The 27,318-nt window shown below is 39.4% G+C and overlaps 1 protein-coding gene across 6 annotated transcripts in view; it reads left to right on the top strand.

Annotated features, from left to right (window-relative positions):
- CDK5RAP1 (CDK5 regulatory subunit associated protein 1) overlaps positions 1–27,318 on the top strand; it is a 35,860-nt gene continuing 8,542 nt past the window's right edge. For 2 of the 6 annotated variants that reach the window (XM_027977085.2, XM_060397709.1), the window contains exons 1-14: positions 1–70; positions 735–909; positions 2,623–2,750; positions 3,181–3,511; positions 5,599–5,702; positions 6,203–6,237; positions 7,267–7,367; positions 9,549–9,759; positions 11,302–11,422; positions 12,782–13,012; positions 14,059–14,156; positions 14,781–14,836; positions 20,999–21,129; positions 24,753–24,902. In XM_027977085.2, the coding sequence (XP_027832886.2) occupies positions 3,202–3,511; positions 5,599–5,702; positions 6,203–6,237; positions 7,267–7,367; positions 9,549–9,759; positions 11,302–11,422; positions 12,782–13,012; positions 14,059–14,156; positions 14,781–14,836; positions 20,999–21,129; positions 24,753–24,902 (1,548 nt within the window). In that variant the 5' untranslated portion in view covers positions 1–70; positions 735–909; positions 2,623–2,750; positions 3,181–3,201. Of the gene's footprint in view, positions 71–657; positions 910–2,622; positions 2,751–3,180; positions 3,512–5,598; positions 5,703–6,202; positions 6,238–7,266; positions 7,368–9,548; positions 9,760–11,301; positions 11,423–12,781; positions 13,013–14,058; positions 14,157–14,780; positions 14,837–20,998; positions 21,130–24,752; positions 24,903–27,318 lie in introns of all 6 variants that reach the window. The other 4 variants (XM_042230318.1, XM_027977086.3, XM_015099834.3 and 1 more) reach the window with 2 other exon arrangements.

The following is a 27,318-nucleotide window of genomic DNA, read 5'->3' as shown; positions in this document are numbered from 1 at the left end:
GAGCCGGGAGCTTGCTGGTTGAGAGGACGGACAATCCACGGCTGGAAGCTGGGTAGTCGGGCTGCGGAAGGTGAGCGGCGCGCGTTTAAGGTGCCCGGCGCCCTCGCCTGTGGCCCATGACTGGAGCTAGAGGGGCCACGGTGCCCCGGGAATGCTCAGTGTCCAAGGGGAGAATGGGGCGGTGGTTATGGCGCGCGCCCTGGAGTCAGACTCTGGGGTATTCTCACCCTGGCTTCGCTGCCTATTCGTTTGTGACCTTGAACAAGTCACCTCTCTTCTCCTTGAACCTTAGCTTTATCACCTGTGAAAAAGTGGGGATGATAGAACCTGCCTCACAGTTTCTGTGAAGATCAAATACGGTAATCCGTGGAAAGCGCCTCGCACCGCCTATCACGTTGTAATCACCCAGTAAAAGGTTTGGGATGCTTTATTGTTAACTTATGTTGACAAGAGGCTACCGAAATCGTTGACATCGCTTTTGTCAACTACAAATTAATGTAGCGCCGCACAGAGGCGCCTACATTGTGCTATGTAAGCATTTTATTTGTATTACCACATTTCATCCTCACAAAAGACATGGAGATAGATGCTGTGATAGGTCACTATTATTCCTATTTACATATGAGGAAATGGAAGGTCCCAAAACTTTGATTGCAGGTGCCGGAAGTTACCTGGTGAAGCAGTTGGGTCAGACTCTTAAGACCTTAATCACAGTGTTCTATATCCACCATCAGGGAAGTGGCCTTGCTGCAGTCCATGGTATCTTAAAGAGTCTGAACACTGAACAGCAACAACAACAACAACAACATCCATCAACAAAGGAGGTGTGGGGTGCAGAAGTGCGGTTATCGAAGACTTAGTGTATGCAAAGTTAGGTTTTGATATCATTAATTCTCAGCTCTTTGAGAGGTAGGTATTACCTTTTCCTTATTTAACAGAGGTGGAATTGGTGACTCAGATAGGTATTTGACTTGCCCAGGGTCACACAAGTAAGGGGCAGAAACAGGTGACTTTAAAGCTCACACTGAAAGTCTGCTATTCCCTGTCACTTGAAAGTAGGTTGGCATTGCTCCTAAGTGCTGGTAGCATGTACGTTAGGTGATCAGATTGGAGAATTAACAAGCCCCATCTGTCTCATTTTATATGTACAGCACCTGCCATGTTACTAGAATGGGAGATACTAAGGATGTAGAAATGAATGAGATTTGTTTCCTTCTTTCAGGGACCCCCGGCTTATAAGGGATAAGCAGCAATTAACAGCAAGGTGTGATGAGTCTTGTGATAGTTAGAAGAAGTCTTTGGGAACCCAGAGGAGGACCTCTAGACTTTGGCGGTAGTGGCCTGAAAAGGCTTCCAAGAGGAAGTAAACTAAAAGTAGTGTAGGAGTTGGTTAAGTCAGTTGAGATAAGATGTACCATTCAGAGAAGCCAGCACATGTAAAAGTCTAGAAGCTAATGAAGATCAGTACAAAGATGTCTGATGTGGGTGGAGTGAGGTAGTCAGGCTGGAGATGTGGGGTCCATTAAGACTGTGTTGTGGAAAGCAAGTCTTCTCCTTTTTAATTAATGCTTTGAGTCACCTAGATTCTTTCCTGGGAGGCAGCCATTGTTTCTCACTCTTTCTCAAGATACAGTGTGCATTTACAAATATGTACCTGAATTTTCATGCTTTCTTTCCTACACAGATCTGTGGATGGCCTACTGTATCTAGTATAGCACTTTGCTTCCCTGCTTTTGTCATGCAACCTCACTTTCTAACAGTTGCATCTTATTCCATTGTATGGGTGTGGTATGACTTATTTACCAGTCCCCTGTTGATGATGTTTAGATCTTTTCCATTTCTTTGCTGTTAGAAACGCTACTGTATCAAGTATCTTTAGGCATAAACCTATGTATACGCAAGGGTCTATCTGTAGGATAAATACCTAGGAATGGAACTGCTTGGTCAAAAGGTTTGTGTGTGTGTTTTCTTAATTTTTATTGGAATATAGTTGATTTACAATGTTGTGTTAGTTTCAGGTATAGAGCAAAGTGAATCAGTTATACATGTACATGTATGCTCTCTTTTAAAAATTCTTTTCCCATATAGATCATTACAGAGTATTGAGTGGAGTTCCCTGTGCTATATGGTGGGTCCTTATTAATTATCTAGGATTTGTGTGTTTGTGATTTTGATGGAAGGTGGCAAAATGGTCACTATAAAGGTTGTGCCATCTTCTGTGCCTCCCAGCCATGTGTGAGAGGGTCTGGGTGAGAAGTTTGAAGGCAGTAATGTGAAACTCTTGGAGGGTAGAAGGAGTCACTGATCAGGCCTATGGTGCCCCCATGTTAGATACTTTCGTTTTGAAGGAAGACAGAGGAAGATGCCCTCAGTAAGTGGTTTTCACAGTGTGGGGAGGCAGTATATCAGGGCGGTTAGGGGCACAGTCTTTGTGGTAATTGTCGTCGTTCAGTGGCATTTGTGTCAGACTCTTTGCGACCACATGGACTACAGTATGCCAGGCCTCCCTGTCCCTCACCATCTCCTGGAGTTTGCCCAAGTTCATGTTCATTGGATTGGTGTTGCCATCCAGCCATCTCTTCCTCTGACACCCTTTTCTCCTTCTTCCCTGGTCCTTTCCAGCATCAGATACTTTTCCAATGAGTTGTCTGTTCACGTCAGATGACCAAAATACTGGAGGTTCAGCTTTATGTTAATTCAGACCTTTGTTTGGATCCCCACCCTGCTGCTTATTGGCTGTGGGAGCTTAGGTAAGTCCTTCACCCTCTCTGTGTCTATTTCCTCCTCTCTGAATGGGGATAATAATAGTGTCTGTTGCCTATGTTACTCAAGATTGCTGTAAAGATTTAAAGAATTAATATGCTCAAAGTCCTTGGAACTGTTTCTGGCTCGCGGTGCTGCTTTGTTATTTTGTCAGGGCTTCTCATTTCATCTCTGTCACTCCTCTGTTTTGAAAATAGACTGCCTGGATTTGCATCTCATCTCTAGCACTTTTTATGATATTTGTCAAGTTGCTTCAGTTTTTCCATCTTTAAAATATTATTAAGGGGACAGTATTATTAAGAGTACATTCTTGGGTTTTTATGAAGATTAAATGTATTAATATATTTCAGATGCTTAGAGCAGTGCCCTGTGTATAGTGCTCAATAAATTTTGGTGATGTCTGTCATTCTCTTGCAGACTGTGGGCTCCTTTAGTGCCATGCATCCTTTACAGTGTGTTCTCCGAGCCCAGAGGTGTCTGAGGCGGGGGCCTTTGGCCTCTGTGTCCTGGCTGCTGCTCAGGACCTGCAGGGCACACAGCAGTGTCCCCAGCTCTGCATGTCCCAGTCCAGAGAGGCAGCAGGAGGATGGAGTTTGGAAGGATTTCAGCTCCAGGCTGGCCACTGGACCGACTTTTCAGGATTTTTTAAGAAGTGCTTCAGTTCCTCCAGAGCAACCGTCTTCTTCAGAAGTGGAGGACCCACCCCCATATCTCACGGTGGATGAACTTCTAGGAAGGCAGAGGAGAGGTTGGTTTAACTTTACTTCTCTTTGGACTTCCTGCTTTACTCCCTTTCAGTGCTCATGGCCTGATTGTTAACAGATCTTTTATAGACCTGGCTTTGGAGTTAACGGGGTTAACTCAGTAGAAGGTTAACCCTCAGTAGAGGGTTAACAGAGTAGCAAGGCTCCTAAGTTATGGAATCATCAACCTCTACCAAGCAACAATAATATAAAGAAACGTAACAGTTCTGATACACGCAACTTGCGGGTGGAAGTCCTGGGGAGTCCTCTCTTTGGTTACCTTTGGAAACCCTGCAATCTCTGTTCTGAGTTTTAGATCAAGCTAAGTTACAAGGCAGGTTTTGCAATTGGTGCTATAGAAAATCATTATGCTTAGGCAGAGGTTTTCTTAGAAACATAATGCACTCAGTTAAAATGTGTTAAAATTTGAAAAGACATTAAAAGACAACCAGACCTCTCCCGTTTTGCACTGTTTCAAAAAAAAGCTTCTGTTTATAACTCTTAATGATTTGGTCGCATTCATATGGTGCAAATTACTTATAATATGCTATTTTCATTTAATATTCTTCCACATACCAGTCTTCATAATTAAAAAATTGTTGCAAAATATCACATGCTGTACCATGATGTTTTCCAATTGTTGGGACATTAGGTTGTTTCACAAATTTTTATATTATAAATAACACTATAAGTGCCTTTGTATGTATACACACACAGATACACATATTCACACGTATAGAGATAGTTTTGCTTCTTCAAAAATTTTTTTCTAGAGTAAATGTCTAGGCATTGAATTGGTAAATCGAGGAGCCTGTATACCTCATGACTTCTCAGATTTTTGTAGTCCTTTAAAATTTGTTATTCCCTTCTGTCTCTCCCTGACATAAGTTTCGTGTTTTCTCTTTTTAGACAAAGAAAGGGAGCCAAGGAACATTTAGAAAATTTCCTGATTGTTTATTTTTTAAAAAAATTACTGCTATTTTCTATTGGTTTTCATGTGATTGTCCTTCAGCTCTTTTTTTTTTTTTTTTAACTTTTTACTTTATTTTACTTTATAATACTGTATTGGTTTTGCCATACATTGACATGAATCCACCACGGGTGTACATGCGATCCCAAACATGAACCCCCCTCCCACCTCCCCCCCCACAACATCCCTCGGGGTCATCCCCGTCCACCAGCCCCAAGCATGCTGTATCCTGCCTCGGACATAGACTGGTGATTCGATTCTTACATGATAGTATATATGTTTCAATGCCATTCTCCCAAATCATCCCACCCTCTCCCTCTCCCTCTGAGTCCAAAAGTCCGCTATACACATCTGTGTCTTTTTTGCTGTCTTGCATACAGGGTCATCATTGCCATCTTTCTAAATTCCATATATATGTGTTAGTATACTGTATTGGTGTTTTTCTTTCTGGCTTACTTCACTCTGTATAATTGGCTCCAGTTTCATCCATCTCATCAGAACTGATTCAAATGTATTCTTTTTAAACGCCGAGTAATACTCCATTGTGTATATTGTCCTTCAGCTCTTAACTCCATTTAGAATTTATTTGGGTTTGTGGATTAAAGTGTGTTGGTGGTATAGGGATTGATAGAGGGATTTAGTTTGAAGGGGTTTGCTTGGGTGTGAAATTGATGTTCTTAAAACTTGGTGCAGATGTATTTTATGTCATGTTAGCCATGCTTACTTTCATTTAAGATGTTTGGAGTTACTGTACGAAGTTGCCTCATTTTCATTTTGTGGCTTTATTGACCCTCTAGCCACTGCTGTTATCTCTAGAGGCTGGAGAACCTCATTCTGTAGATCTGTATTTCCTGAGTCTTAGGAGCACGTTTTCCCCATTTTTAAGTGATCTGACTTATAGTTGGTGTGTGTAATGAAGTATTTCTTTTGCTCTGAAAGGCTTCATTATTAATAATTTGGGGGTCCATCTGGCAATTAATGGTGTCTCTGAATTGAGGCACCAGGGGACGTAAGTGACTAACCAGGTGCCTCAGGTGTTTCTGGGGGATTTGGGGAGGCAACCTTTTGGGACGTGTGGTCCCCTTTTGTCTTCTCACCTGTGGAATTGCCCTCTCATTGCAGTCTACCTTGAGACCTATGGCTGCCAGATGAATGTGAATGACACAGAGATAGCCTGGTCCATCTTACAGAAGAGTGGCTACCTGCGGACCAGTAACCTTCAGGAGGTATACACATTTCCCTCTTTCCCTGTTTCCTGGGGCTGGGTGAGATTTTGCATTTGTGCTAGTTCTTAGGTGGAGTTTCAGGAACAGGCTGTGGCCTTGTGAGAACGAGTTCCCTTGAGGGAAGTGAGGAATATGGGATCAAGGTGTACTTTTGTTGCAGTTATTTTGGAAACTTTTATGGTGGTGCTCACCTTCAGGCAAGGAACTAGGTTGAAAATGGGCTGCGAGGAGAAGGCAAATGGGGAGTTAGTGTTTAATGCCTATTGGTTTTAGTTGGGGAAGGTGAAATAGTTCTGGAGGTTGATGGTGGTGATGGTTGAACAGCAATGTGAGTGCCATAATGCTACTGAACTGTATACTTAAAAATGGTTAAAATGGTAAATTTTATGTTGTGTGTGTTTCACTGCAATCTGGGGGAAAATAATGAACTGTGGGCAATGATTCTACAAGGCTGATTTCAAAGATCATAATTTTCCTCTTTTTCCTTGCTCTCTACCCAGGCTGATGTGATTCTCCTTGTCACATGTTCTATCAGGTGGGAATTTATTCTTTACCTAGAGAGTGAATAAGTCTTATGTAAAATGCCAGAGCCAGCAGTGCCAGGGTGACCCAACCCATGGAGATGGGTCAGCATGTTTGCAGTTTTCCAAGTGAATATAGTACTGATAGAATGGTCAGGATTTGCTGAGCGTATACCTTCTGTCAGGTCCTGTGCTGAGCACTATCTGTGCACTGACTGATTCTCATAACAACCCTACGAGGTAGGTGCTGTTATCAAACTCATTTTATTGATGAGGAAACCTAGAGTGTGCTGAGTTGCCCAACATTTCCTGGGGTTTTTCTTGCACATGTTTATGCTGTACCTCACATCATAAGGGCTAGGTCCAGTCAGTGGCTAGGGACAGAGCTCTTCTGACAGAGATGGGTGGCATCCATCACAAGTGAACAGACCCTGTTTATTGCTTTGTTTCTGTGTACATGGCATGTTAGTGTTGTTTCCTCAGCTGGCTGTATTACCAATCAATCCAGCATTTTTGTTTTGAGGGTCTTGCAGGACATTGAACTAGGTGCTTTGGGAGATTCAGAAATGAACCTTTCCTCCATGGAGCCCGACTTTATGGAGCTTAGTCTGATATGGGAACTAAGACAGATACACAAATAGCTCTAACATCTGGCAGAAAGCACTAGGTAAAAAAATCAAACAGTAAAAAGGAGAAATTGCTGAGTACAGGGAAAAGAATAGTTAAAAGTGATAGGAGAACAAACTCTCCAACCGAGGAGAGTTTGGGAAGTCTTTGTGAAATAGGTTGTTTTTGAGTTTGGCTTAACGGCTCGTCAGGATTTGCAGATGTGTAGGGAGGACTTGTTTTAGGAATGGTTTCGGCTGCACCGTTTGTGAAATGTTAGTTCCTGACCAGGGATCAAACCTGCGCCCTTGGCAGTGAAAGCTTGGAGCCCTAGCCCCTGGACCACCAGGGACTCCCATTCTTCCCAGTGTCATGCTCTCTCAGGTTGCTCTGTAGTTTATTTTCAGGTTCAGGTCTGCCTTTGTTGATCTCTGTAGGGGGAAGGCTGAACAGACCATCTGGAATCGTTTACATCAACTCAAATCCCTGAAGTCCAAACGGCTCCGCTCCCGAGTGCCTCTGAGGATTGGGATTCTAGGTATCTGGTAATTTGCAGGTTCTGTGAGTTTTTTTAGACTTGGGCACCATGTAGCTTCATATGTTATGGTTTCTCTTAGATACTGGATTCTCAGTCTTAAACATCCCATTCAGCCCTTGTATTTAATGTCAGAAGCTGTAGAATTAAATGAGATGAAGCTCCTAAAAGGACTTTTCTTAGTGCCTTGAAAGTAATAGGTACTCAGAAAGTGGTCTGTCCTTCCTAGTCTAATGTGGCTTGTGGTAGCACAGAGTAATGGATAGGAGAGAGTTTGGAGTCTGAAGGGACAGTTTGAATTTATCAGGTAGGTATCTTTCATCTTGACTCCTAAACATGCCCAAGTGAAGATCCAGCTATGCGCTGACCAGTATGATAGCCACTAGTCACATGTGGTCATTTAAATTTAATTACACTTAAATAATATTAAAAATGCACTTCTTCAGTCCCGCTAGCCACATATTGACTGCTTATTAGTCACACTTGACTAGTAGCTGCCAGTTTGAACAGCATAGATAAAGCACATTTCCTTCATCTTAGAAAGTTCTGTTGGGCAGCTCTGATCTAGAGAGCTGGGAGGCATATTTTGAAAATAAATATTCTGTACCTTCATGGTCCCAGAATTTAGTCAGTGTATTTAACCTTAAAAATAGATTCTGTCCATTGTGGAATAGTTAAGTCCTCTTGATGATGGATCGAAACAAAGGTTGGAGCTTATTCTCTTATACAGATTTATGTACTAAATGATGCAGAAAGATGGACGGATTAGCTAGGATATTTTGTTCCATTTCAATTCCTTCAATATAGAAGCCCCTATGTATATGTATATATCTATATATATCTATATATATATATCTGTTTGGAGTGTTAGAAATCTCCAAAATAGTTTTTTGTTTTTTAAATTGTAGAAAAGTATATGTAACATAAAGTTTACCTTTTGAACCTCTTCCAGAGGCACAGTTAGTTCAGTGGTATACAGCATATTCACATGATTGTGCAAACATTACCACCATCCATTTCCAGAACTTTTTCTTCTTCCCAAGCTGAAACTCCATACCAGTTAGGTAATGACTGTCCCATTCCTCCCTCAGTTCAGTCACTGGCAACTGCCATTCTACTCTCTGCCTTGATGAATTTTACTGCTCTGAGTACTTCATAGAAAAGGAATCTACAAAAATATGGTATTTTTGTAACTGGCTTAGCACAATGTCCTCAAGGTTCATCCAGGTGGTAGTGTGTATCAGAATTTCCTTCCTTTTTAAGGCTGAATAATATTCCATTGTATGTACGTATGACATCTGTTTATGGACATGGGTTGCTTTCACTCTTTGGCTATTCTGAATGATGCTGCTATAAACATGATTATATAATCAAGAATTGTTCTTAAATGTTTTTAAAGGGTATTTTTAAGAAAATGGACTTTCAAATTCTAGTTTTTTACTAATAGCAATGGTTTTCTTGGTTATGGAAGATACCAGCATAGATGGATAACTCATTTCTTATAGGTTTTGATAAGTATTATGAGTGATAGCAAGAGTTCCAGGTGGGTGAAGCACTCGCCTACCAATGTAGGAGATGCAAGAGGTGTGGGTTCGATCCCTGGGTTGGAAAGATTCCCTGGAGGAGGGCATCACAACCCACTCTAGTATTCTTGCCTGGAGAATCCCATGGACAGAGGAGCTTGGTGGGCTACAGTCCATGGGGGTCACTGATTTGAACACGAGTGAGCGACTGAGCACACACATACACATGGGCAACAAGAAAGAAAAAGAGTGTAAGGGCAGTTGTATATAGGTAAATTTTATTTAAAAAAATAAGTTTTTGACACAAAATAGTTTTATTTGTAGTACCAAGTAATTTTCAGTTGAAAAAAGAGATGGTTCATGTCTAGAAATGTTTTTGGATGGTGGTTTAATTTTTGTCAGGCATGTAATTGAATTGCTGTAGAGCCCTTTTCCTGATTTTCTTATATAGAAATACGCAAAAAAAAAAAAAAAAAAGAAAAGAAATATGCAGGTTCCAGAGGTATAGAGTGTTGGGCAAATTTAAGGGATGATGCTAAATTCCTAGAGAAGTTTCTGTGCTTTTGTCTTTGATCCACCTGGAGAGAATGTGTACTGGAAAGAAGTCGTGAGACCAGATGAATTTGGGAACGGGTCTCAGCTTCTTTCTTTTCCCTCCCAGGCTGCATGGCTGAGAGACTGAAGGAGGAGATCCTCAACAGGGAGAAAATGGTGGATATTTTGGCTGGCCCAGATGCCTATAGGGACCTTCCTCGATTACTGGCTGTTGCTGAGTCAGGCCAGCAGGCTGCCAATGTGCTGCTGTCTCTGGATGAGACCTATGCTGACGTCATGCCAGTCCAGACGAGCCCCAGTGCTACCTCTGCCTTCGTGTGAGTCACTGACCAGGAGATGGGGAGTCTCTTTCCTTACTTTTAAAGTAACATCTTACCTTTATTACATTAAAAAATAATGCGCATAGTAAAACTAAAGACAAAAAATGGTATAGTAAGAGTCCCTCAGAACTCTCATCCTCAGTCTCCTAGATTAACTCTGAGGCAGCCATGTTGGTAATTCCTTATGTAATCCTTTCAGAAGTATTTTTTTGCACATGCATTCATATATATAATATGGACTCTTCTACCTTCCCTTCTCTTACTTTTTTCACTTAAGAAAATGTCTTGGGCTTATCTGATCTTTTTTCCCCTCCCTTGATCTTTTAACTTAAAAAGATCTGATAACAAAATAGTTCATATTTGTTGAAGAATATGTGGAAATAGAAAAACATAGAGAAGTGAGTAAGAATTACTTAACACATTTTACCACCTATTGATAAACACTATTATCATTTTGGTGTGTATCATTCTATTCTTTCCTCTGTGTTTGCATGTGTATGTTTTTATGTATGTATGCATAAAAATTGGCTCTTGATATACTCGGTTTTATACCTTTTCTTATTTAAAATGATGAACAAAAAAAAAAAAGAAAATGATGAACATTTGTTATATCATGAAATTTTCTATAACAGATTGGTGAATAGGCTTATAGCCTGTTCTTGTAAATAAAGTTTTACTGTAATACAGTCATGCTCATTTGTTTACATATTGTCCGTGACTGCTTTTGCCACTACAGTATTAGTGTGGTTTATAAAACCTAAAATATTTACTATGGGTTTTTTACAGAAAAAGTTTGCAACCTCTCATTTTAATGGCTATCCAATACTCTGTTGTTGGAATGCTTAATAAAAAAATTAATAGCTAATATTTACTTGAGTTCTTCAGTGAACATCTTTAATACATATCTATCCATAATTGTTTCCCTAGGATAAATTGAGGCTTTCATATATAGGATGCAAATGAAAGAGAGTGACGTAGCTTACTTAGCATATGGATCAGAAATGAGTGAGAGATGCAGAACCTTACATTTTAAATCCAGGGTCTCTACTCGTTATGTACCCTTGGATAATATTTATTTTTTTCTGGTCTGGATTTAAAGAATTCAAAAATATGTAAATATGAACAGTAGAAAGTCCAAATGTGCAAGATCTGTATGCCATTCCTTCACTGCTGTGGTTCCTTGGGGTAACCACCAGTTACAGTTTGGTTTACATCCTGTGATTATTAGATAATAATTTTTTTTTGGCCATGTCATGTGGTTTGTGGGATCTCAGTTCCCTGAGCAGGGATTGAACCCAGGGCATGGCAGTGAAAGCCTGTAATCCTAACCAGTAGGCCACCAAGGAACTCCCGATTAATAGTTTTTAAAGATAAAAATGTCTGCTTTGTTGCTTCTTAGATCTCAGATTGGTCCTGTGTGAGCATGTTGCCAAGAGAATTCAGAGCTAAAGGATAAATGCCAAGGGAGCTGTGACCTTCTCCTTGGGTTGGACCAGACCGTCCTGCTCCTTTACTGAGTTCTGGCGCTTTCCTCCCCAGGTCGATCATGCGAGGCTGTGACAACATGTGCAGCTACTGCATTGTTCCTTTCACACGTGGCCGGGAGAGGAGTCGGCCTGTTGCCTCCATTCTGGAGGAAGTGAGGAAGCTTTCTGAGCAGGTGAGAAATTTTCCAGCCCTTCTGACTGTGAGTGTGTTTGTTGGAGGATGAGGACAACTTTTCTATAGTTTTACAGCCTGTGCTGTCTCTCAGCTGTACATGTTTAGAGCCATACCTGACCAGAAAGAAATTCTGGGTGTACATCTTGGGTTGCTGCCCACTAAGTATAGGCAGATCCACAGAGAGGTTTCCTCAGGAGAGAGTTCAGTAGAATGGAGAGAGCATGAATGAAGTGATTATGAATTTGGGTTCCACCATTCTCTGGCTTGATGTGTGTGTAGAGAGAGCAGATGTGTGAATGTGAATGATAAAGAAATGAGGCACAGTGTTAACAGTTACTGAATCTGGGCAAGTAGTTTATGGGAGTTTTTTATGCCATCTCAGTTTTTCTGTAAGTTTGAAATTATGTCAAAATAAAATAATAAAAAATAATCTTCATAGCAACCATTTTTATTTTACCTTCTGAAATTTTACAGTGCAGATTTTCAAACACACAAGTTGAAAGATATAAACATGATTATTGACATTTTTCGTATGTTTTTTATCTGCCTATCTCTGTAGATACATAAATATATTTTTTTCTGAACCATTTGAGAGTAAGTAGTAGTCATCAAGCCATTTCCCCCTGTGTCTGTCAGTATGCATCTTCTCAGAAGGAAGAATTTTTGTCCCTTCATAACCATAACACTATTATCATAAGTAGGAAACAATTAACTGATGTTTTCTAACATGTAGCCTATATTCAAAATAATTATCCAAAAATGTCTTATTACTGTTCTGTTTTTAAGCCAAGATCCCATTAAGATTTGTATAGTTTCATTTGATTGTATGTAATATTTCTTCAATCTCTCTTAACCTAAAACGGTCCTTTCACTTATTTGTTTTTTGTGTAAAATGATGCATTAGTCATGTCTCCATTTGTTTGGTTGCTTCCTCATGTTGTTATTTAAAATATTCCCCTGAATTGTGGTAAACTGAAAGGTGTGAAAGCTTGATTGGATTTAGACTAAATATTTTTGGCAAGAATACTGCATAGATAATGATTATATAACATTCAAAGGACAGAATGGTATCATCATTTGATTTTTGGTGTTATAAATTAGCTGTTATTTTTGAATATTGGGTGTGCATCCAGCTTTTTTGCTATTTTTAAAAATGCTTTGAAGGTTTTTACATATGGTTTTATCCTGAAGTTCAGTTCTTTGGACATGATGCCCAAGATGAAATTATTGAGTTAAAGAGGGAGTATATTTATGGATGACTCTTGGCAGGTTTAGCTAACTTTAGTTGGAGATTTGGCATAACGCCGCCAAACAAGTTTTAAAATTGCTTCCAATATATTTATTTTTCCTTTTTCAGGGGCTGAAAGAAGTGACACTCCTTGGTCAGAATGTTAATAGTTTTCGGGACAATTCAGAGGTCCAGTTCAACAATGCAGTGTCTACCAATCTCAGCCGTGGCTTTTCCACCAACTATAAAGCCAAGCAAGGAGGCCTTCGTTTTGCTCACCTTCTGGATCAGGTGTCCAGAATAGATCCTGAAATGAGGATTCGTTTCACCTCTCCCCACCCTAAGGACTTTCCTGATGAGGTAAGTATTGAGAGTTTACTGTACCAGCTTGACATCAGTATCCCTAAGCATGAAGGCTGGAGCCAGTAGGGTGTGGCAGAGGCATCTGTCCTCAGAGGTCAGGGGATCCTGAGGTATGTTACTGTATTGCCCTCGGAATCTACCCCCTTATGGAAAGATTTGAAGTCCACTAAGGTGGAGGGAGGTGTAGGATTGATACTGAGACCGTCAGTGGACCATGAGGGCTGTGCAGAGAGAGGTTTCATTACAAGATGGTATGGGAAGGACAGGTAGGGAGGCAATGTAATGCAGCAGAAAACAGTTTAGACTTTGGCCTCAGACAGAGGTGAGTTCAGTCCTGGCTCTTTTCCACTGCTTTGCCAGTTCAGTTCAGTTGCTCAGTCTTGTCCGACTCTTTGCAGACGGCAGCACACCAGGCTTCCCTGTCTGTCACTAACTCTTTACCAGTAGAGATGACTTTTTCAGCTTGTCATCTTCATTTGTAAAATGGTTAATAATCACTGCCTGCTTTGAGTTGTTGGGCAAGTTTTTTGTTTTGGTGAAATGTCTGCCTTTTGGCCCCACCCCTACTTTTTCCCCTCTGAAATATTTGTCTTATTGAGTTGTGAATGTTCTTTATGTATTCTTGGTACGAATCATTTGTCAGTAAATTTTTTCAAGTATTTTCTCCTAGTTTTAGTTTCTTGATGGTATCTTTTAAAGGGGCTAATTAGTTTATAAGCTAGGTGAGACAAATGCTCTTTTTCCCTTCTGGTCTGTGTTGGCACCGTCCCTGTATAGCCTCGTGACCTGAATCTGACCTCTGCTTGCTTTCTTCGCTCTTTAAAAGTAGTAAAAGTAGAGAGATACCATCAGGTGAAATGTCTGGGACAGACGGAACATGGCTTGAGCAAAAGTAAAGAATTTGGGTGGTTTATATATTTGGTTTTGTCAGCCTCTTAATTCTTAAAAATTAATCTTGGTGGAGAAACAGTGGGAGTGATATTCCTTTCTGCAAGATTCTTTGGTGAGATTTTGATGACCTTTAATGTGTTCTGTTTGACCAGGTTCTGCAACTGATTCATGAGAGGGACAATATCTGTAAACAGATCCACCTACCAGCCCAGAGTGGAAGCAGCCGTGTATTGGAGGCCATGCGGAGGGGGTCAGATTTGCTTGGGGAGGGGCGTTCTATACCAATCCATGTTTAAGGACCAAGCAGTGTCTAACAACCTAGGATAGTGTGTGGCACATGGTAGCTGCTCAGTAAAGATTTATTACATGAGTAAACTGATGGACTTTATAACTTGCTTTGTTCTGAGGATTGGATCACTCATTTGTTTAGCATGTGTCTTACTAAGCACCTACTGTGTGGCACACTGAGATTTTTAATCTTTATAGCTTCTATTACTTACTTTGGAAATAGTATAGCAATGATAAGACCGAAAGGAGAAAGTGACAGATGACACACTGTGTAAACTAGTGATTTACCTTGTATTCCACATTGGCAAAGAATCTTAGAAACATTAAGTATTCATTTGTCTTCATTTCTTAGTTAAATAAAAATGGCTATTTAAAATTAAGTTCTTGAATTAAAATTTTATAGGCTCTGGATTAGGTTACAGTATAGGATTTGGATCTGCAGGGCTCTTTAGGATATTTTAACTTACTCTTATACTGTCCTGTGTGAATGTAAAGTGATTAAGTGAGGTAATTCATAGTGTTATCTTCTTATAGCATTCATTTAAAGAAGATTGGTTCATTTGAGCTTTTTGTTTTTTTATTGCAGGTATTCAAGAGAAGCTTATGTGGAATTAATTCAGCATATCAGAGAGTCTATCCCAGGTACATTTAAGAGACATAGTTTGCTGGGCATGTTACTTTACCAGTGACCCCCCAGTCTTTTTGTCTGGATATAGGCAACACTTGTGGTAGTACATGGTGTTACCTTCAACACTTCTTTTACTGTTCTTCATTTGTCTCTTTCTCTTACTTCTTTCTGACCAAATATCTTGGTCTTGCTAGAAATACTCAGAGATGTGGATTAGCTTGTGGCCTCAAACTAAAGAGATTCCTTTTCTAGAGTCTTTATGTTTCCGAATATGAGACAGACCTTGTTTCTGCTCGGTAGCAGCAAAGTTATGGTCTAAATTAGTTCTGATTTGGGAGCAATTGATATCTTTTTTTTTTTTAACTTCTGTTTTGTTTTGGGGTATAGCCAGTTAGCAGTGTTGTTTGTGGTAGTTTCTGGTGAATAGCGAAGGATTCAGCCATATGTATATATATATCTATTCTCCCTCAAACCCATCCCATCCAGGCTGCCAAGAACATTGAGCAGTTGTATGTGCTATACAGTAGGTCCTTGTTGGATATCCCTTTTACTCTGTAGTTTTTTAGATTTGTTGACAGTGTCTACATTGTTTTACAAATTTCTAAGTACTGTAATGTGTTTTGCACCAAAACTTCCATTTGGGTGGGACAGGATAGTGTGGAGATTCTCTGGGCTGCAGTTTCCTCTTCTATAATGTGGAATTAATAGTACTCACCTTATTGGATTATTGGGATAATTAGTGTTTGGGAATGTTGTGTTTCATTTCAAAAGTATATGTTTGTATGAGGTACTCAAAAAGTTCTGCATGATAGATCACATGCTGGGCCACAAAGCAAACCTCAGTAAATTTAAGAAAATTGAAATCATATCAGGCATCTTTTTTAGCCATAACTCTATGAAATTAGAAATCAGCTACAAGAAAAAAATTGTAAAAAACCCAAACATGTGGAGGCTAAACAGTGTTACTAAACAACCAGTGGATCACCAAAGAAATCAAAGAGGAAATCAGAAAATTCCTGGAGACAAATGAAGATGAAAACATGATGATCCGAAATCTGTGGGACGCAGCAAAAGCGATCCTGAGGGGGGTTTGCACCAATGCAATCTTACCTCAAGAAGTAAGAAAAATCTCAATAAAATAACCTAACCTTATACCAAAAGCAGCTAGAGAAGGAAGAACAAACAAGACCCAAAGTTAGAAGGAAAGAAATCATAAAGATCAGAGCAGAAATAAATGAAATAGAGACAAAGAAAGCAGTAGAAAGGACCAATGAAACTAAAAGCTGGTTCTTTGAAAAGATAAACAAAATTGATAAACCTTTAACGAGACTTACCAAGGAAACAAGGGAAAGAGCCCATAAAAAAAATAGAAATGAAAAAGGATAAGTTGTAGCTAACACCACAGAGATAGAAAGGATCATAGGAGATTTCTTTAAGCAATTGTATACCAATAAAATGGACAGCCTAGAAGAAATGGACACATTCTTAGAAAGGTAAAATCTTCCAAGACTGAACCAGAGAGAAAGAAAATATAAACAGATCAGTCCTAAGTAGTGAAATTGAACTGAGATTAAAAAACTTCCAACTAAAGTCCAGGACCAGATGGCTCCACAGATGAATTTTATCACACATTTAAGAGAAGAATTAACACCTATCCTTCTGAAACTAGTGCAAAAATTGCAGAGGAAGGAATGTGCCCAAACTCATTCTATGAGGCCACCATCACCCTGATATCAAAACCAGAGAAGAAAAGACACCACCAGAAAAGAAAATTATAGGCCAATATCACTGACAAACATAGATGCAGAAATCATCAGTAAAATAAGAGCAAACTGAATCTAGTAATACATTGAAAGGATCATATACCATGGTAAAACGGGATTTATCCCAGGGATGCGAGGATTTTTCAGTATCTGCAAATCAGTGTGAAACACCACACAAATTGAAGAGTAAAATCATATTATGTCAATAGATGTGAAAAAAAGCTTTTGACAAAATTGAAGCAGCTATTATGATAAAAACTCTCCAGAAAGTGGGCATAGAGAGAACCTACCTCAACATAACAAAGGCATATATGACAAACCCAGAACTAACGTGATACTCAAGAGTGAAAAGCTGGAAGCATTTCCTCTAAGATCAGGAACAAAACACTTTTATTCGACATAGTTTTGAAAGTCCTAGCCATGGCACTCAGAGATGGAAAAAGAAGAAATCCAGATTGGAAAAGAAGTAAAACTGTCACTGTTTGCAGATGACATGATACTATATATAAGAATCCTAAAGATGCTACCAGAAAACTACTAGAGCTTATCAGTGAATTTGGTGAAGTTGCAGGATACAGAATTAATATACAGAAATCTCTTGCATGTCTATACACTAAGAACAAAAAGATAGCAAGAGAAACTAAAGAAACAATTTCATTTACCACTGTATCGAAAGAGGAAAATACTTAGGAATAAACCTACATAAGGAGGCAAAAGACCTGTACTCTGAAAAGCGTAAAACATTGATGAAAGAAGTTGAAGTGATACCAACAGTTGGAAAGATACACCATGTTCTTAGATTGGAAGAATAGTATTGTCAAAACAACTACTACCCAAGGTGATCTGCGGATTCAGTACAATCCCTATCAAAAGTGCAATCTCTATCAAATTACCAATGACATTTTTCACAGAGCTAGAACAAATAGTTTTAAAATTAATTTGGAAACAGAAAGACCTCAAATAGCCAAAGCAATCCTGAGAAAGAAAAACAGAGCTGGAGGAATCAGGCTCCCTGGCTTTAGACCATACTACAAAACTACAGTCATCAAAACAGTATGGTACTGGCACAAAAACAGAAATAATAGATCAATGGAACAGAATAGAAAACTCCAAAATAGACCCACATACCTTTCGTCAGTTAATGTATGACAAAGGAGGCAAGAATATACAGTGGAGAAAAGACAACTTCTTCAATAAATGGTTCTGGGAATACTGGACAACTATATGTTAAGTTAGTATAAACTGAATTTTAAATCCTAACTAGGCTCAGACACATGTATATTAGGAACCATTACAGTCAACACATTCTTGCCAACAAGGTGTTTCTTTGTTCCTATAGCATAAAAATCAGTGCTTTAGGATTTGACGAACTCTTAGAAAGCATTTTCTGCCTCCTGTTGGTTTTGGAAATGTTATCTCTGCAAAGTTGTCAAGATGCTTGAAGAAGTGGTAGTTGTTTGGCGAGAGGTCACATGAATATGGCAGATGAGGCAAAACTTTGTAGCACAACTTCTGAAGTGTTAGTTGTTCATATGTACTTAGGTTTTCTTGCGGAGAAGAATCGGGCCCATTCTGTTGACCAATACCGGCTGTAGGTATTGCGGTTTTTGGTGCATCTCATCGATTTGCTGAGCATACTTAGATGTAATGATTTTGCTGGGGTTTAGAAAGTTGTAGTGAATCAGACTGGCAGCAGACCACCAAACAGTGACCATGACTTTTTTTGGTGCAAGTTTGGCTTTGGGAAGTGCTTTGGAGCTTCCTTTTGATCCAGCCACTGAGCTGGTCATTTCTTGTTGTATACAATCCACTTTTTGTCACACATCACAGTCTGATCAAGAAATGGTTTGTCATTGTTGTGTAGAATAAGAGAAGACAATACTTCAGAACAATGGTTTTTTAATTTCAGGTCAGCTCATGAAGCACCCACCTGTCGAACTTTTTCACCTTTCCGATTTGCTTCAAATGCTGAATAACCATAGACCAGTCAGTGTTGAGTTCCTCAGCAACTTCTCGTGAAGTTGTAAGAGGATCAGCTTCAGTTGTCGTTGTCAACTTCTGGTGGCCTGCCACTATGTTTCTCATCTTCAACGCTCTCATCTCCTCTGCAAAACTTCATAACCCCCGCTCCTTTGTACATTTGTTAGCAGTTCCTGGGCCAAATGTGTTGTTGATGTTGTGAGTTGTCTATCCTGGTTTATGAGCCATTTTGAACTCAAATAAGAAAATTGCTCGAATTTGTTTTTTTTGTCTAACATCATTTCCATAGTCTAAAATAAATATAAACTTTTATATAAATATAAAATTTTTATGTAATATAAAAATTTAAAATAAAAATATAAATACATTTAAAAAACTTATTTAAAATTTATTTAAATTAAAAAAATTTAAAAATTATTTTAAAAATATATTTTTATATGTTTTAAAATATCAAGTTTTATATAAACTTTTATATAAATATACTTTTTTAAGTCTAAAAAATAAAAAAAATAAAAAATAATATAAAGTAATAAGTCATTAGCCCAAAAAACATAAAGCAAGAATGCACATTAGAATTATATGTAACATCCACATTTATACAGAATGTATTCATGTCAGATGGCAAATTCAAAAACTGCAGTTACTTTTGCACCAACTAATGTAAAAGAATGAAATTAGGACATTCTCTAACACCATACACAAAAATAAACTAAAAATGGTTTAAAGATCTAAATGTAAGACCAGATACTATAAAACTTTTAGAGGAAAACATAGGCAGAACACTCTGTGATATAAATCACAGCAATATGTTTTTTTTGTTTTTTTTTTTTGCATACTGCTTGGCCTGCGGGGTCTTAGTTTCCCAGTCAGGGGTTGAACCTGGGCTATGGCAGTGAAAGCACCAAGTTCTAACCACTGGACTGCCAGGGAATTCCCACAGCACTGCTTTTTGCATCTACCTCCTAGAGTAATGAAAATAAAATAAAAAATAAACAAATGAGACCTAGTTAAACTTAGAAGCCTTTGCACAGCAAAGGAAACCATAAACAAAACAAAAAGGCAACCCACAGGATGGAAGAAAATATTTGCAAATGAAGCGGCCAAGAGGGGATTAATCTCCACAATGGCCAAACAGCTTGTGCAGCTCAGTATCAAAAAACAAACAGCCTAGTCAGAAAATGGGTAGAATACATAAATAGATATTTTTCTAAAGAAGACATACAAATGGCCAGAAAGCATTTAAAAGATGCTCAAACATCGCTAATTATTAGAGAAATGCAGAGGGAAACTACAATGAGGTATTGCCTTAACACCAGTCAGAATGGCCATCATCAAAAAGTCTTCAAACAGTGAATCTTGGAGAGAGTGTGGAGAAGAGGAAACCCTCCTAAACTGTTGATGGGAATGGAAATTGGTGTAACTACTATGGAGAACAGTATGGAGGTTCCTTAAAAAACTAGGTATAGAACTATCATATGATCTAACAATCCCACTTGTGGCATATATTTGGAAAAAAAACATAATCCGAAAAGATAAGTGCATCCCAGTGTTCACTGCAGCCCTATTTATAATAGTCAAGATACGGAAGCACCCTAAATGTCTCATTCCTTGATAGAGGAATGGCTGAAGATGTGGTACACACACACTGTGGAATATTACTCTGCCATAAAAAAGATGAAATAATGCCATTTGCAGCATCGTGGATAGTCTGAGAGATTACCATACTAAAGTGAAGTAAGTCAGAGAGACAAAGACAAATACATGGTATCGCTTATATGTGGAATCGAAAATGGTGACACAGATGAGCTCATGAAACAGAAACAGACTCACAGACTCTGAAAACAAACTTACGTTTACCAAAGAAGAAAAGTGTTGGGGAGGGCTATGCTAAAAGTTTGGGATCAACAGATCAGTTTACTACTGTATATAAAACAGATAGCAACAAGGATCCACTCTATTAGAGCACAGTGATCTCAATATTGTGTAATAACCCATGTCAGAAAACAGTCTGAACTAGAGTAGATATATGTAAGTGTGTAACTGAATCACTTTACTGTACACCTAAAACTGACAACGTCGTAAGTCAGCTATGCCCCAAGATAAAATAGAAGATTAAAAAAAAATGTAAAACAGGACAGATTTGAAAATATGGACTCCTACTGTGTCCCTGTCCCTCAATCCCATGTTTGAAGTGAAAAATGCCTTTTCTAATATGAAGCTGAGGGGAATGTAGACTGAGAAGCCAGGCTTTGGCATGGGAATCTTGTCAGTGAGCACACATGTCCCTCCTCTCTCTGTATTGATGGTTCTGTTTCACTTGCACACGGGTTAAATAGCTCCGGGAAGGCTGTACAGTCGCGAGCCCTCCCTCTGAGATCTCCAGTGCCAACGGCCTCTGGAAGGTAAGCAGCAGTGACATGTTGTGTGTCCCAGGTGTGAGCCTCAGCAGTGATTTCATTGCTGGCTTTTGTGGTGAGACGGAGGAGGATCACCTTCAGACAGTGTCTTTGCTTCGGGAAGTTCGGTACAACATAGGCTTCCTCTTTGCCTACAGCATGAGACAGGTGAGTCCCGGATGGGGGGAGGAGCTCTTTCCAATTCTGAGACATCATTCCTGACCAGATTCTGATTGATTGTGAACTGCTGGAAGAAAAGAAAGTGACAGCAAGGCTTTTCTTGAGAAACCACAGGGATCTTACCATTCATTATTTTTTTTTTCTAATAAACCTATTTACTCTTTTACACAGTCCAGCAATTTGAGATGAAAAACAACTGCTTTTGCTAGTATTTCTCATCATTAGAATATTTTAAAAAATTAATTGGTTAATTAATTTTTGGCTGTGCTGGGTCTTTGTTGCTGCACAGGTGTTTCTGTAGTTGTGGCGAGCAGAGTCTGCCCTCTGGTCGCTGTGCACAGGCTTCTCACTGTATAGCATGGACTCTAGAGGGTTTGGGCTTTAGTAGTTGCAGCTCCCGGGTTCCAGAGCACAGGCTCAGTAGCTGTGACACATGGGCTTAGTTGTCTCGTGTCATGGGGGATCTTTTGGATCAGGGATTGAACCTGTGTCTCTTGTATTGGCAGGCAGATTCTTTATCACTGAGTCCACCCTTTATTAGAATATTTAAAATTATTGTTTAGAATTTGAAAGTGCAAGGAGGGACGCCGTTCTCTTTAAAAGAAACTGCAAATCCTTTACTAACATGCAGAACTTCTTTTTTGGCCTAGAGATGTGATTTGTTTTATGGAAGCTCCTTCTTGCCCTTCCAGCCGTACTCAGCCATTAAAATAAATATTTATTAGTATTTATGTACTTGGTTGCGTTAGGTCTTGGTTGTGGCACATGGGGTCTTGGTTGCGGAACATGAACTCTCTAGTTGTGGCACTCAGGCTTAGTTGCTCTGTGGTGTGTGGGATCTTAGTTCTCTGACCAGGGATTGAACCCATGTCCCTTGCATTGCAGGGAGGATTCTTAACCACTGGACCACCAGGGAAGTCTCATCCTCAGCCATTTTTAATTTCCATTTTTCTAGGCCAAGTGAACACACTGATATCTGCTTTAGAGTTTCTCTTATAAAACAATTCCCAGGAAAACAAAGCAGGAGATGAGAAAGAAAAGGGCAAGTGATGCGTATTTCTTGCAGAGAGGAATAGTCTTGGTTGCCTGCTGTTTTCTTGATAGCAGGAATGAATTGCTTGGGTCACTTATCATCTTCCCAGTCACCTCAGGGGTCACGTGGTTTGTGTTTGGGCTGGAGACTCAGGGGCTTCCATGGCCAGGGAAAAGCTGTCTGATGAATGATTGAGCTATGAATGTCACTCAGCTGTCTCTCATCAACCAAGCTAATTCATGTCTTTTAAAGCCCACTGCCAAGTGTTCTCGGAGAAGGCAATGGCACCCCAACTCCAGCACTCTTGCCTGGAAAATCCCATGGATGGAGGAGCTTGGTGGGCTGCAGTCCATGGGGTCACTAAGAGTCGGACACCACTGAGCGACTTCACTTTCACCTTCATGCATTGGAGAAGGAAATGGCAACCCACTCCAGTGTTCTTGCCTGGAGAATCCCAGGGATGGGGGAGCCTGGTGGGCTGCCGTCTATGGGGTTGCACAGAGTCGGACACGACTGAAGTGACTTAGCAGCAGCAACAGCAGCCAAGTGTTCTATAGACAGTGTAAGTGGGCCAGTGTGTGTATTGATGCCTCTTACAGAATTGTTTCAGGGATAAAGCATCGGAGGAGCTGTTGGCTTCCAATTTGCTTCATTTCTGTGGATGTCACAAATATGCAAGAGAAATTTCTCTTTAACTCTAGAGTTGGAAATGAGTTTTCAGTGTGTGGTGGAAGCATGTCCTATGGGCACTGCTTATGAATGTTGATTTTGGAATCTATTGAACAATTCCTAGATTAGAGTGAAAGTCATAGAGACTTCATCAAGTAGCATAGTGGGTAAGAACAAACAGTTGAATTGTGCCTCTCCCATTTAATAGCTATGTGACCTTGGAAAAAGTCTTTGCTTTCTTCATCTGTGAAAGGGAATAACATTAATACCAACCATATCAGATTATTTTGAAGTAATATATTAGCTCAATTAAATATAAAGCACTTAAAATAGTGCTATATACTAGTTGAGTGCACAACAGAGGTAAATTATTATTGTTAGTAATAAGACAGAATTAGAGTAAGCTCTGTAAAATAATTCTGTTTTAGAATTCTCTACCCATTCTTCATTTCCCTCTGGATTTGGTAGTTCTCTTAGAGGATTAGAGTTAGGCAGATTGGTTTAAATGTCCAGACTCTGGTGTATAGACTTTCCTCTTTTGTTTAGTTCTGTGGTTCTCCAGCTCTGTTATGAGCTTGTGTTAATAAAGATATGTATAAACGTGTGTATGTATATATTTATATATAAAGATGTATGTACACTATGATTTTGGATGATTTAAAAGTTTTTCAGGGATAAATTTTATTTTTTGACGAGGTAATACATGTGCATGGTATAGAATTCAAAACATCAAAATAGTGTGCAGTGCAAAGTAGTTGTTTTTTCTGCCTAGATTGCCTGGTTTTTCAGTTCCTTCTCTGAAGGCAACTGCTCTTAGCAACTTATTGTGTAACCTTCCAGAGATATTTCATGTATTTATAAGTATATTTATATGTATCCTTTCTATAGCAAACTTGCTATACATGATCATCTGTACCTTGCTTATTTCTGTTCAGAGTATATTTTGGAGAGCAATCATATCTATATATACAGAGCTATCTCATTCTTTTTCACAGTTGTGTAATATTCCATTGTGTAGATAAACCACAGTTTATTTCACAGGTTCAGGTCAGTTCAGTCCAGTCGCTCAGTCGTGTCCAACTCTTTGTGACCCCATGAATCGCAGCACACCGGGCCTCCCCGTCCATCACCAACTCCTGGAGTTCACTCAAACTCAAGTCCATTGAGTCAGTGATGCCATCCAGCCATCTCATCCTCTATCGTCCACTTTTCCTCCTGCCCCCAACCCCTCCCAGCATCAGAGTCTTTTCCAATGAGTCAACTCTTCACATGAGGTGGCCAGAGTACTAGAGTTTCAGCTTTAGCATCAGTCCTTCCAAAGAACACCCAGGGCTGATCTCCTTTAGGATGGACTGGTTGGGTCTCCTTGCAGTTGAAGGGACTCTCAAGAGTCTTCTCCATCACCACAGTTCAAAAGCATCAATTCTTCAGCACTCAGCTTTCTTCACAGTCCAACTCTCACATCCATACATGACCACTGGAAAACCATAGCCTTGACTAGACGGACCTTTGTTGGCAAAGTAATGTCTCTGCTTTTCAATATGCTATCTAGGTTGGTCATAACTTTTACTTACGATAAACATTTACTTGCTTTGGATCTTGTGTCTTTATAAAACTGCTGCTCAGAAACCTGTACATGAATTATTTACTATATGTGTGCTATAAAAGCATCAAGAACAATTTTGAGTCTGTGATTTTCATGTGCTAAATTTAGAGTTTAACTCTTGTAAAAGTGTGACTCTATTGCAGTTACCTTTTTCTCTTAGAAGGTCTCTGAACTAGAGAACTGTTGCGGTGTGGCTTGAGTTCCTGTACATGTATTTGTAAATTGCAGATTGGATGAGCATGTCTGTCTTAAAAATGGATTCTACAAGTCCTTGGTGACCTCTATCTCTCTTTTTTCAAATAGAAGACACGGGCATATCACAGGCTGAAGGATGATATTCCAGAAGAAGTAAAATTAAGGCGTTTGGAGGAACTTATCACTGTCTTCAGAGAAGAAGCAACAAAAGCCAACAAATCCTTTGTGGGTTGTACCCAGCTAGTGCTGGTGGAGGGGGTGAGGCTATGTGTATATGTGTATTTTTTGTTTGTTTTTTGTTTTTTAGAGCACAGTGTATCTCCCTTTATTTAGATCTTTGATTTATCCTATCAGTTTTTGAAGTTTTCAGCATATAGGTCCTGTACATGTTTTGTTAGATTTATACATTTTTTTTTTTTAGCTATTGTAATTGCTATTGTATTTTTCATTTTGGATGTCCATGTGTTCACTGTTGGTATGTAGAAATAATTGATTTTTTGTTTTGAAATAATTGATTTTTATATTGTAGCCCATGATCTTGCTGAACTCAGTAGTCCTAGGAGTTTTTTGGGTAGGTTCCTTGGGATTTTCTTAGCAAGTTATCATATTACTGGTTTTTTGTTTCTTCCTGTTGTTCCAGGTTCCTTCTTTTATTGTTTCCTTTTTGCTTAGAGAACTTCCTTTAGACTTTCTGGTAGTAGATTCTCTTCGTTTTCCTTCTTCTTGGAATGTTGATTTCTTCTTCATTCCCGAAGGACATTTTTCTATTTAGTGGAAGGATTGGGGAAAAGTTTTTCTGCTCCATCTTTCTAGAAACAGTATCGTGTGTATTTTGAGAACCAATTTTATTGTCTGTTTTCAGTCCTTTAAAAAATCACACTGTCTTAGAAATATACTGTGTTTCAGAAAGTTTGGGCTTCTGTAGTCTTCCATGGTCAAGCTTGGGAATCTAGCCATCATTTCGAGCACTAACAGTTAGGATAAGGGGTGTTAGGGAACCTGACCTTCTGTGAAGCTGCATGTTTCAGCTCTTGAAGAGAAGGGGAAGGAGAGAGGCAGCACCCTTTCTGTGACCCCTCACAAGTTCTGAGTTGAGAGAGTCCTGCTCCATACCTTAGGATATGGCAGCTTCAGAATCACCAGTTGCTTGGTATTTGTGTTTGTTAAGACTCTCCGGTAATGAGTAACTGGAAAATTTGTTCAAGCCAAAAGTAATTCTGCTTTGTTGTAAGACTTCAGGAGTATATTGTGGAGCCCAAGGGTAAGAATACTGCCAGGTGTCTGGATGGGACGGTACTGGGAAGCCCCTGAGGCTCAGACTTTCTTCTCTTCTCCTCAGGTCAGCTTTTCCTGATTCTTCATCTGTGTGGCAGAGTACAGCAGCCCTGTGTTTCATGTTATATAGTTCCAGCTGTTCACAGACCAACATTGTGTTTTTCAGCTCCAATTCAGATTTCCAGGAGAGGGAGTCTGATCCGCTCAGCTTGGGCTAGGAATCTTCCTATGGTCTGGTCCAGCAGTTGCTGTTGGTTGATGATACTGAGCTGGTGAAATATCCCCAAAGTGTTTGCCTTGATAAGTGCTTTGCTATTTAGGATATCAGCTATGATTCTTGAAGATCTCTGTACATGAACGTGTCTATTAGCAATCCTCATTTTGTCCAGTAGGAATTAGGTCTTACTATATCCCCAGCTCTCCTCATACAAGATCTGGTACAGAATAGTGTACTTGCCTTTTGATTGAATGAATAAGTACTCAGAGGTTTCTGATCTTTGTCCATGACTTTATTGGCCCCATGGAGAGCACATGGTAATTGTTTCAGCCAAAACAAGGTTTTTTTTTTGGTCTTTATTTTATTTATAATTAAATGAAATTTAATTTAATTAATCAAGTTGGCTGCACAGGGACTCAGTTGGGATCTTCAATCTTTGTTCTGGCATGCTGGGTCTGTTTTTAGTGGCACGAGAGATTCTTGGTTGCAGCACAAGGAGTCTTTGATCTTTGTTGTGACATGTGAACTCTTAGTTGCAGCGTATGGGATCTAGTTCCCTGACCAGGGATTGAAGCCGGAACCCCTGCATAGGAAGTGTAGAGTCTTAGCTACTGGACCACCAGGGAAGTCCCAACAGTAGTTTCTTATTATTTTCAAACATCTAGTCAATGTTCCAGTTTCCCTCTTTGTCTTATAAACGTTCATAGTTGGTTTATTCAAATCGTGGAACATGAATGCTGTCTCTTTAAAAAAAATTATTGTAAAGCCATCACAAACCTTGCAGAAAAGTAGCATTATAGTACAAAGAACTTTTTTCTTTGAAACATTTGAGAATAAGTTGCTCTGATGCCCCCAGCTCTCCAAACGTTAAAGTGTTTATTTTGTGTTAACAGGAGCATTCTTCTGAATAGCTATAGTACAACCATTAGAGTCAGAAAATTAAGCTTGTTAGATTATTACCATCCAGTCCTTAGACCCCCACTTAAGTTTCTCCACTTATCTAAGAACTGTCATTTATAAGAAGATTCAGTTCAATATCACATGTTGTGTTGTCATTTTATCACTTTTTAGAAATTTAATGGGGGCTTCCCTGGTGGCTCAGAGGTTAAAGCATCTGCCTGCAATGCGGGAGACTTGGGTTCGATCCCTGGGTCGGGAAGATCCTCTGAAGGAAATGGCAAC

Source organism: Ovis aries, chromosome 13 (genome assembly GCF_016772045.2).
Source record: "Ovis aries strain OAR_USU_Benz2616 breed Rambouillet chromosome 13, ARS-UI_Ramb_v3.0, whole genome shotgun sequence".
NCBI classification, from domain to species: Eukaryota; Metazoa; Chordata; class Mammalia; order Artiodactyla; family Bovidae; genus Ovis; species Ovis aries.
The sequence above is the reverse complement of the archived record's forward strand: the minus strand, read 5'-3'. Positions and strand labels throughout refer to the sequence as shown.